We start from the raw sequence: 12,174 nt of genomic DNA on the forward strand, positions 1-12,174 counted from the left end.
GCCGCCTCGGCAATGGAGGCACAGAACATGGTCCACTCAGACTCAGTGTCCCCCACCTCCCCCGGAACGTGTTAGAAGTTCTCCCGGAGATGAGAGTTGAAGCTCCGTCTCACAGGGGACTCCGCCAGACGTTCCCAGCAGACCCTCACTACACGTTTGGGCCTGCCAGGTCTGACCRSCTTCCTCCCCCACCACCGAAGCCAACTCACCACCAGGTAGTGGTCAGTGGACAGCTCCGCACCTCTCTTCACCCGAGTGTCCAAGACATATGGCTGCAGATCCGATGAAACGATGACAAAATCGATCATCAAACTCCGGCCTAGGTGTCCTGGTGCCAAGTGCACATATGGACGCCCTTATGCTTGAACATGGTGTTCGTGATGGACAATCCGTGACGAGCACAGAAGTCCAACAACAGAACACCACTCGAGTTCAGATCGGGGGGGCCGTTTTTCCCCTCTAAGGCTCACTGTCATTGCTCACGTGAGCGCTGAAGTTCCCCAGTAGAACAAGGGAGTCCCCAGGAGGGGCACTCTCCAGTACCCCCTCTAAGGACTCCAAAAATGGTGGGTAATCTGAACTGTTGTTCGGCCCGAAAGCACAGACAACAGTCAGAACCCGTCCCCCCACCCGTAGGCGGAGGGAGGCTACCCTCACGTTCACAGGGGTAAACCCCAACGTACAGGCGCCAAGCAACAAGTATGCCCCCTCCTGCCCGGTGCCTCTCACCGTGGGCAACTCCAGAGTGGAAGTACGTCCAGTCCCTCTCAAGGAGATTGGTTCCAGAACCAGAGCCATGCGTCGAGGTGAGGCCAACTATTTGTAGCCGGAAACTCTCAGCCTCGCACACTAGCTCCAGTTCCTTCCCCACCAGAGAGGTGACGTTCCACGTCCCAAGAGCCAGCTTCTGCAGCCGAGGATCAGACCGCCAGGGTCCCCTCCCTCGGCTGCCGCCCGTTACACACTGCACCCGACCCCTTTGGCCCCTCCGACAGGTGGTGAGCCCATTGGAAGGGGGACCCACGTCTCCTCTTCGGGCTGAGCCCRRCCGGGCTCCGTGGGTAAAAGCCCGGCCACCAGGCGCTCGCCATCGTGCCCCACCTCCAGGCCTGGCTCCAGAGTGGAGCCCCGGTGACCCTCGTCCGGCCGAGGGAACGCTTGATCCAAGGTTGTTGTGCATCATTAGGGGTCTTTACATAAAACACACAAAAAACTCAAATCCTCACAATTTCAAGTTAATTTCTGACAAAAAGAAAAGATCTTGCTGTATTTAAGGCATCAATTTAACTCTAAGTATGAGAAAGGCAACAAGTTTATCATACATTGTAAACTTTAATATTTTAATAACAAATGTAAATGTCAATTTTATTAGGTACTTGTGATTATAATTTGTATTGATTAAAACTGAAAACAGAAAATCAAGCGTAGTTTGGAGTCAGTTATTTAAAACTATTAAATGGGAGTAACAAACAGCAGCTGACATAAGACATTGGAGATTAATGTCCATTAAAAGTACACATAATATTTTGTGTTGTTTATGATTTATAAATGTGCTCATTTAAATAAAAACAGTTTGACCATTATGTACTCATTTCCTTTGTGATGAGCTGAACTTTGTTTTGCTCATCATAAAGCAACTAAAATAAAAATTTAATAAGGTACTAAGTACAGAAATGTTTAAAAATCAAAAATAACTGTATTTTTACTTGAGTAGCCTACATTATTTACTCTTTCCACCTTTGCTGGCATGTATAAACATTGATAAACTATTTTATACTGTAGCATCTGCAGTAACTTTTTATCTTTGGCATATATTTCTATATTGGCTAAATTGTACTGGTAACACACATTTGAAAGCTCCAAAGCTAATTAGGAGATTAGCTTCCACAGTAAATCACACTGCATAGGGGACTAGAGGGTTTATGGTTTGCCGTTATATTCCTTTGCAGAAATTAATGTGTCTTTTCAGTTGCAATCCTTCTGTTTATCCAGACTCATTACAGCCAGCATGAACCGTCATCGAGAAAGTAAAACGCATTTTGAGACAGATCACTTATCAGTGGAAATGAAACCACAACAAAGGAGATTCTATTAGTTTCCACCAAATTAAATCCAGTTGCCAGATAATGCTAACACACGCAGTAAATATTCACAGCTGTCATCCAAACAGATATCCAGTCACATTATGTCTTGCCAGAATATCTTCATTCACAGTTTCCAATACATCCATGTGTTATTTCATATATGCATGCAACACAGTTGAATATATTCACAGTGTTTTCTTAAAGGACCTTATACATTATGCACCCTGCCTTACTTTAGGGAGAAATGTCCTCTTTTTTTTTGACATTCGGTTAGCTGACAGCGCTTGCTCCAAATGCCTGGTTGTGAGTGTCAACTCCAGCTGAAGTTGTCTTTTAAAATGGAGTGTATTCGCTGACTGCCACGTCTTACAGGCTGCTGGGGAAGAGCTGGAGAAAGCAGCTTGCCAGAAAAGTAGCAGGGCGCTTCTGCAGGAAGCTGATATTTTTATTTTCTTGGTGTGTTACACAATGAACCTCTGGAACTACTGATGTATTTATCTATGAAAAACCTTAAGCTGCAATAATTACTTTTCTTTCTATTAAAAGGATGAGAAGAATCAGATGATGACGACAAACGTGTGGGTTAAGCAAGTAAGAGACTATGAGAGAACCAGATAAACGCTGATCTAACACTGCAATGCATGAACATAATGTATGTTTTTCTGCAGGAATGGAACGACTACAAACTCCGTTGGAACCCGGAGGAATACGAAAACGTCACGTCAATACGCATCCCGTCAGAGATCATCTGGAGACCTGATATCGTCCTCTACAACAAGTACAGATCAGTTTCAGCAGATAATCTACAACCACTCCTCTGTCACCATTTTCAAAATCATGTGTCAAGTCACTTCCAGATTTTGATGACTTAACTCCAAACAGATGACGTAACGGGAGGAGAACGTGATGAATCTCTTTTCTTGTCATTTCCCCGTTTCACAAAGTAATTTGATGGAAATTAATGTGAACCAGGTCAGCTTTAATGGAAAAGCTTAGAAAGTAATACGTGCTGTTAGGAGTGAGGGATGAACTGGATCTGACTGTGTCTAAGGCGGCAACAGCAGATATGGTGTCCGCAGTGAAAAAGGTTTATGTGCTTCAAAATCAGGGAGGTTAACTAAATTTTAAAAAACTGCTCCAGGAACAAAAACATGTTGTTGTTAATACGTAATTTTAGATTTAATTGAAACAGCAAGGCAGCCATTTTGAAGATTTTCATTATAATATTTCAATCCTTATTTTATTTTTAAAAAGCAAAAGGAATGGCTCATTCAGGACAAATCAAACACCTATATTCAACTAACTTCAAAATATATTTACTAACATATTTGTTAAAACTATCACTATGTTGTGACACAGATAATTTGTGAGAAATATCTGGCTTTTCTGCCTTCTCCCAGTGCTAACCAGAACCAACCAATCAGAGCCAGGAGGCGGGTCTTTGCACTGAAGTCTAACGCTAGTTAGCATGGACACAAATAACAACAAATAAACAGTTTTATTGTAAGAGTAAGTCATTTCTGTGACATTAACACATTAAGCAGTGTGTACATGAGCTGGATTGACAGCGTTAAGACCCTCTCTCTGGCTTTGAGTGGTTGTTTTTGGTCGGGAGCGCTGTAATTTAGCTACATTTAGCTAGGTGAGTCACATGATCAATAACCAGATGTTACTTCTTCTGGCACAAACCAAGAAGAAGACAACAGGAAGTGGTTGGAGGAGGATGGCGATGATGGTGCAGCGTGTTTTTTAATGACTTATTGCATGAACAAACTTATTCATTTTCTGATTTGAATTGTGTTTCTTGTTTAATGGAGATGCTATGATTGTGTTTAGACTTTAGCAGTATATATACAAAGTTTTGCTCCCATTTGTAATGGAAATACAGATAAAGAACTTTAAGATAAAAAATCCATCATGCAGAGCACAGCTTACTGTGGCTGAGATACCAGGAGACCAACAACATATTTTTTTGTTTTTCATACTATAAAATGCTCTTATGTAGGATGAGCTGTTGCTTTCAACCTTTGACAGATACATTTTTCAGATGACTCGGATAATGGGGTGTGTGTGGCGCTCAGGTGTGTGATGGCAAATCTGCAATGAAATGAAAGCTTTAGTGTCCACCAAGAGATTAGCCAAATAAAAAGGGAGATAATTAAAGAAAGGAGAGTTGAACAGCTGCTGCTCCACCAGATCAAAGCTCTGTCATCAAAACTGGCATCAAAACAACATTTATAAATTATTTACTGATAACTTTTACTTTTCTTTAGATTAGTTTTTTTGCACCTACTTATCAAACAACACAAATTTAAACCTAATATCTAAATTTGTAGTTTTATAATATTTTGTCATCTGCATTAATAATTTGATTACAAAATTATTTAACTATTGATGTGGAACATCAATATATTGCATTGTCTCTTCAACACTAATAAATGTGTATTCACAATCACAGCAAATCCTATTTAAATTAATAAAAACAAATCATTTTGCCATTATTTGGACTTATTGTATGAAATTTCAAATGTAACAATGTTGTTATTTCTATTATACTTATTTTTTTAATGCAGTAGAGATGTGGTTGAGAATTGGTAAAAACCTAAGCCAAACCAAAATGCACTTTGACCAAATGTTCCAGAAACAGTCAGCACTACACGCACAATGTTTTATCATCATGGCAAAGAGATAAACGTCTTTCCCATATGCCCCTCTCTTTTTCAGTGCAGACGGCGACTTTGCTGTGACTCACCTCACCAAAGCCCACCTGTTCTATGACGGTCAAATAAAGTGGACGCCTCCAGCCATTTACAAGTCATCATGTAGCATAGATGTCACATTTTTTCCCTTCGACCAGCAGAACTGCAAAATGAAGTTTGGCTCCTGGACCTATGACCGAGCCAAGATCGACCTGATCAGCATGGCCAGTGATGTGGACCAGATGGACTACTGGGAGAGCGGCGAGTGGGTCATCATCAATGCAGTGGGCAAGTACAACACGAAAAAGTACGAGTGTTGTACGGAGATCTACGCAGATATCACCTACTACTTCATCATTCGGAGGCTTCCCTTGTTCTACACCATCAACCTGATCATCCCCTGTCTGCTCATCTCCTGTTTGACTGTTCTGGTCTTTTATTTGCCATCCCAATGCGGAGAGAAAATCACCTTATGTATTTCAGTTCTACTGTCCCTTACCGTGTTTCTCTTGCTAATCACAGAGATTATCCCGTCCACGTCACTGGTGATCCCCCTGATTGGTGAATACCTGCTGTTCACCATGGTCTTTGTCACACTCTCCATCATAATCACGGTCTTTGTGTTGAATGTGCATCATCGGTCACCCAAAACTCATGGCATGCCTCATTGGGTGCGCAGAGTTTTCTTGGACTTGGTTCCTCGAGTCCTCTTCATGAAACGTCCGCCGGGAACGGCGAAGCAGCACTGCAAGAAGCTCATCGAGATGATGCACCGCCCGACCGTGATTTCCACAACAAACAACTCGCAGGCTTTTTGGATTGGTCTGGACACAGAGCTGAGACAGATGACACAGACAGACAACACGCTCCCAAAAACCGCAACCGACAGTCCGAGAATCCTTGTTTGCTCACCGTCTCCAGTTTCTTCCTCCCGAGAAGACCACTGTAATGACCATCTGCTTAGCACCAACATCTTCCACAGATCGGCCTCCGCCAAATACTCTGTCCTCACAGAAAAGCATTCCCTACGTGGACACAACTCTGCGACCATGTGCGCCTCTCAGTTGTCTTTGCCTCCGACTGTGCCTCTGGGCTCCTTTCACAACWTGTCCAGTGAGCAGCCAAGTTCTCTGTCCCTCAACGGCCGTTCCCAAAGCGTGGAGCAAATGTGCAACCAGCACGATCAGACTCCACCGACATCTGAGCATCTCTGCCGCTCACAGAGCTTCCAGTACTGCTGTCTGCATGACAATGGCTTACTGGGGTCTCCAAGGCAGCTGAAAGAAATGGTCTCTAAGGAGCATTTGGCCAAATCCCCAACAAGAGTTCCAACCAAAGAAGCAAGCACCCAACAAGATACTCCCATTCCAGCAATTTCTCCAGCTATGCAACGAGCCATAGAGGGAGTTCAGTACATTGCAGACCATCTCAAAGCAGAGGATGCAGACTTTTCAGTAAGTTATAAGAATTAACTTTTTTTTTAGAAACACAAAAAGCCTTGGTGATAAAACAAGTAGTTAGGAGCACAAAGAGCAGGTAACTTTAGCTTATAGTTAAGGTAGGAACCTTAACTATAAGGTTATGTATCAAGTTATAGTTATGTATCAAGTAAACAAACTGTGACCAGACTAGATTTCACATAGAAATAGTTTTGTCAAAAAGTGTTAAATCATTGGTCATTTTTCCTTTTATTCCAAAGAGCCAGGCTTGTTTGTAATCTTTTAAATGTGGTTCTGATCATGGCATGCGGAAAGTAATATGTGGAAAGTAATTTGTGAAAGCTGAAAGGTGAAGGACAAACGAAGATGTGTGAGGCCTAACAAAATTCTCATCCACAGACAAACAATGTCTTTAAGTCTTTTATTAGAAAACAGAGAAAAAAGATCCAGCAAAGCCACAACTCAGGGCCTGAGATATCCATTATCCTTCAGCTGCATCTGCACTATGCCAAGTTTTCAGCTGATTGCCCTTAAGAAATCCACTCGTTGGTAAATTTTCTATAGATTTAATTGAAGAAATGTGAACAAAATTTGTCCTTGTGGCAAGCTGCTATAGAACAAATGCTTAAAGATCCCATTTGAAATTGACTCTTTGTCCAAGATGCTGTTTTATGTCAACTTAACAATTATTTTATATCTACAGGCTCATATGTCAAAGTAAAGTGGCTTAATAAACAAAATAAGCATTCTATTGAAAATGGTCAGTAGACTTAAAATGGGAGATAATAGAATAGAATACAACAGACTTTTTGTCCCCTAGAGGAAATGTGTCATGTACTCCAGGGTGTATGTTGCATAATAGTAGTTGCCCAAACAGACAGTAAATCCATGTGCACATCATATACATAGCTAGAAACCTGAACAACTTACACAACAGTTTAAAAACAACACAACCCAAAGTACTGCTAACCTTCCAGCAACCTGTCATCTGTTTAGAACTTTGATTCAAAATGTTTATGGAGATGAGTGCAAAAGAATATTTAAAACAGTTCAATTTAGTTTTTGGAATTTGTACCTTCTACTGGAGGGGAAGATCTCATATTCCCCACACAGGATGTGGAACAGATCCAACAATACCCAACAAACAAGAAGGCCCTAAGAAACCTTAAGAAACTTATTATAATGAGCACTTCAAAAGATTACCAAAATCTGTCTTTTTTGGAAGCAAAATATATGGAAAAATGTTGGACACTATGAACTCCAGTAAGTAACTTAGACCGAGGACATTAACCCTTGTAGGCCAAGGTCTAAATGGCCATCTCGCGCATTCTTTCTCTTCTCAGTGCGTCAGAGCTCGCTACGAAGCCATGCAGCGATCGCTAGCAAAACTACTACTAACACTACACACACCACAAACTCTAAATAACATACTTACTGTATAAAAAACCTATCAAAACACTCTTAGTAAAATCCACAGCATCAATTCTCCCTAGTCTCTTGCCGTATCCAAACCCCCCCCCCCCTTGTTTGTCCCCACGTGTCTCCGTTCTACCTAGCAACACACCGTCAACACATTTTCATTGGTTGTGTCGAAATGTGGCACAGTTAGACCCCCACACAGTAAGGCGGAAATGATCGATCATATTCCTGGCTTTATTTTCAAGTAAATAACCACAAAACCAATATAAAAACACCACTTTTATAAAGTTTGAAGTCCGTACTGTCCACCAGAGGTGAAATGAACACTCGGTATGCTGTCTGTGTTATTACGAAGCCTTATAAATGTGTCACGTGCTTGCCCGCTCCACAGCGGGCTTCGTCCCGGTAGGGTTAAGTGTTCTCTTTTAAAGACAAGCTTTCGGTTTCTTTCTCCTTCAAACATTCTAAATGTGAGTTTACAGTGAAAAGTTATCCTCACTGCCTTACAGATGAGATATATCTGAGTACACTGTGACCTGAGAAAGGTAGAAGGATGTCCTCTTTGCACAGTAAAGTGAAAGACGTCTACCTACATCTGCCTGTAAACCAACTGAGACATTTTCAACAAAATTTAAAGACAAACTGGTGTTTGCTGCTGAATTACCACTTTTGTGTGTCTTGTTCCTGATGCTACAAAAATGTCCATAATACACGTCTTCAAAATCATTTCGTCAGCATATTAAATACAACTCTGCAGTTTCTGTAGTCCATTTGTCCTGCTATTAGAAAAAGCTGGTGCTGTGCTTTGAACCAATGCATAAAGAAGATATTTCATTTTAACTCGGCATGTCTCATTCAGGATTTCTTTTCTCCTCATATGGATCCATTTCATTTATACGTAGGTATCAGGAGATACTTTATTAAAGTTAACAAAATCAAAGTCATGTTTTGGCTTGAAAACTGCAGTGTTAAAGTGCAGTTTCATTTAATAACCAATGACATTCTGGATAGGGCAGCCCTTCTATTTCTCCCTGCAAAGCTCTCTTTTCTTACTGCAGCAGATCATTTGTCCCAACCAGTGTCTGCAGATCAGTCTCAGTCTGGTGGATATCTGTGGGGGGTAGGGGCCACAATAGCCTGAATATACGGAAGACCTCCTCTAAGAACACTTATGACTCCCCATTTATTTAGTTCAAGCAACCTTAACACACAGTGGAAATCGTCTTTAGCTTTATCACAGAAGCTAACATCCACATTCTTCCTCATTGCCAATCTCGGGGTTACAGCCAATCAGCGACAAGGAAAATGAATCAGGCTCCTGGATAGGCTGCAGTGCAAACAATAGCCATATTATACGGCTCGTAACATATTTCAACATTTAAGTGGACAAAAACGATGCCAGCTTCTGAAGTATTTTGTTCTGTAAATCTTAAGGTGTTCCTGCTGCATTGTGGATGTGACAGCTGAGTTAAGAGCGAGTCATATGATACAGAGAGAAAAAAGTTTTAAAAAAGCACTAATTCACTCAGATTCAGTCAACAAAACTGATAGGTATTTTTTGACAACATACGTAAAATGAACCACAGACAGCTTATGTGAGTTTTTACCAAGCTGTCATGAAAGGAGAAGACGCAGCGGACCGCTCCAGCGAGCTGCCCACCGCGTGTTCTGATAACTTTCAGTTAGAACTGGTCTTTTATTGTCAGAGAAGGGAGGGATAGACAGAAGAGACAAGTTATCAACAAGTTCTACACACACCAGGTCATCTTGTCTTTTTCCTTGGGAGCGATTTCTCTCAAGGTAAGAGAGAAATCGCTTTGGGAAGGTAGGAATGTGGGTCCTTCCCACCGTGGACTCGCCCAGTTCTTTCGTTTGATGACTTTAATGAAGACCCAGTCTCCTGGCTCGATGGGTGTGGTCTCCTGCGAAGGAAGAGAATCCTTCGCAGGAGACCACAGTGTTATCAGTGTGAGCAGTCAAAAGTTTTAACACAGACAGAGAGAGGCCAACACTTCTAAATGAAAATCACAATAATATATAATAATATAAGACTGCTATGGTAAGATCAATAATCTATACACATGTAAGAATGATAACACATAATATTTCCAACATTCCCTCCTCTTTATCATTTTTACTCATGTGAACCATTCAAAATCTAAGAAAAGAAAAGACAAGGAACAATAAAAGTGCCATATTTTCTCAAGTCTAAGGAATGCAAATACATGCTGTAAAAGAGATACAATGTGTAAAAATAGCAAGAAACCAAATGCAGTTTTTTTCATTTTGTTTTACACCATTTGTTTTCACATTTTCAGTGTAGGAATAATTCAGCAGATGATTTAATCTATTTATTGATTACAGAACATCGTCATATAATCCACTTTTCAGTGCGTCTTCATCCATATGGAACAAGTGGTCCTCATGTGTGTCAGAGGTTGGCATGACCAGCTGGTAGTTGATCACAGCAGTGGTAAATGTCTTTAGCATCATGTTACAATGGCATGGAATGATGCAACTTGTGAACAGGCAAAAAAGGATCAGAACACCCAGAACAGGTGTTCCAATTTTCAACAGAAGGTTCCGTCAGATCCAGAAGTGAGCCAAGAAAGAAGGTCAAAGGATGTTATCCATGTGTTCCACTTTCCACGTAATGTTTAAGTTCCTCCAGCTCATGTAGAGCATCAGAAATAGTTCCACAAGTTCCTGTTTCATCAGGAACGAACGTACGGCACGTTGAGCCGATGATTTTGCAATCACCTCCCTGAGAGGCTGTGAGGAGGTCCACTACAACACGGCTTTGCAGAACCATTTTTCTCAGTTCTGTCAGGTCTTTCATGGTTTCGTTGGCTAATTCGTGCGTGCTGTTGATGAGAGTGACTCATCAATGTGGTCTCGAATCTCATGATATAAGCCACATGTCCACACAGGAAGTGCCAGTCAGCCAGTGATCCGTCGTCTCCTGGCACTATGGCACTGCAACAAGCTCTCACCTGTCATCCTCTCGTCTGCTGAGTGATGTAGAATGTCCTCTCCTGAAGCAAGTCGTGACAGTCAGAGTTATCCTTTCAAGCATTGCAGCCTTGGGTCAACCCCTGACCTTTGCAGTTTGTGCAATTGATGAATCTCAGTGTCTTTTCTGAGAGATCCTGGTTTGTCTCCTGCCAAGGAAATGATCTCTGGTATTTTCAACACAGTCTGTGGAAATGGAAGTAAGTCAGTCGCAAATAAACAGTTCATAGCTCCAAAAAGTCCTTTCATGGCAGCTCTAGTCCAAAGCGGAACAGAATAATCCTTTTKACACCACTTGCATCCCTTGGGCGGATGGACACTGCGCCATGGGTGTGTGCTCAGGCCATAGAGACACATCTGTTTGTCATCAGTGATGTTCCCTGGTAGAAGACCTGAGTTGTGTGTGGTGTAGGGCAGCTGTGCACACACATAGCAGTTCACCTCGTTCCCCTCTTAAGCAGTCCTGTTCATCAACTGCCACCACAGGTTGGTGCTGTAGTCATGTTGGTGGAAGGTAAGCTCTCTTCCTTCTCCAAACAGTAGACACGCTGCAGTCACAGCGCAGTAGAAGATCCATCTGGCATATGGACGCCCCATTGTTGCTCCGCGCACAGAGATGTTGGAACCCCTAAACTAAAGCGAGGAATATGTCGGTTTCTTCACGAGCATTGAGACGAACTACCCTATTGGTTTGGAACCCCTTTGAAGGTCGGCTTCCTCGCTACCCCGAATTAGTGCTCCAACACTCTCTGCAGCTTGCAGTGACTCAGCTGTATCCAGCTGGGTCTCTCAGCAATCTTAACAGCTGTTGGTGTTGTCATCAGCACCTGTAATGGTCCTTCCCACCGTGGACTCGCCCAGTTCTTTCGTTTCATGACTTTAATGTAGACCCAGTCTCCTGGCTCGATGGGTGTGGTCTCCTGCGAAGGAAGAGAATCAGAAGGCAGTAAATTTGTACTGGACACTTCCTTTTCTTTAAGAGTCCTGATCATATAATCTGCTAATGTTTGTTCTTCATCTGTTTTCTGCAAATCTGGGGAGAACAGCGGCAATCTGTAAGCTCTCCAATGAATTATTTCAAAAGGTGTTAGACCATCTGCTGTTGAGGTGATTCTCATATAGAGCTTCACCAAGTCCTAACAATCTGGCCAGGGTCGGCCGGTAGTTTCCATGCATTTCCTTAATCTGCTTTTCACAGTACCATTTGTTCTTTCCACCAGCCCTGCACTTTGAGGGTGATAGGCACAGTGGTTTTTCAATGTCATTCCCAAGTGAGTAGCCATGTTTTGTATCACCTGGTTTACAAAATGTGGCCCATTGTCACTGTAAATAGTTTGTGGGATGCCGTGTGTTGGAATGATGGTTTTACATATAGCTTTAGCTACTGTCAAAGCATCTGCATGACTTGCTGGAGCTATTTCAACCCATTTAGAAAAAGCATCAATCATTACCAAACAATATTTGTATGGTCCACTTGGTGTGAGTTCAATAAAGTCCATAACAAAGTCTCAATTCAAAAGT

At 42.0% G+C, this 12,174-nt stretch overlaps 1 protein-coding gene across 2 annotated transcripts in view; it reads left to right on the forward strand.

Annotated features, from left to right (window-relative positions):
* chrna4b (cholinergic receptor, nicotinic, alpha 4b) overlaps positions 1-12,174 on the forward strand; it is a 33,825-nt gene that overhangs the window by 7,958 nt on the left and 13,693 nt on the right. For both annotated transcript variants that reach the window (XM_008413191.2, XM_008413192.2), the window contains exons 3-5: positions 2,631-2,675; positions 2,753-2,862; positions 4,809-6,237. In XM_008413191.2, coding sequence (XP_008411413.1) covers positions 2,631-2,675; positions 2,753-2,862; positions 4,809-6,237 — 1,584 coding nt within the window. The remainder of the gene's footprint in view (positions 1-2,630; positions 2,676-2,752; positions 2,863-4,808; positions 6,238-12,174) is intronic.

The sequence above is a fragment of the Poecilia reticulata genome, linkage group LG7, assembly GCF_000633615.1.
Source record: "Poecilia reticulata strain Guanapo linkage group LG7, Guppy_female_1.0+MT, whole genome shotgun sequence".
Classification (NCBI taxonomy): domain Eukaryota; kingdom Metazoa; phylum Chordata; class Actinopteri; order Cyprinodontiformes; family Poeciliidae; genus Poecilia; species Poecilia reticulata.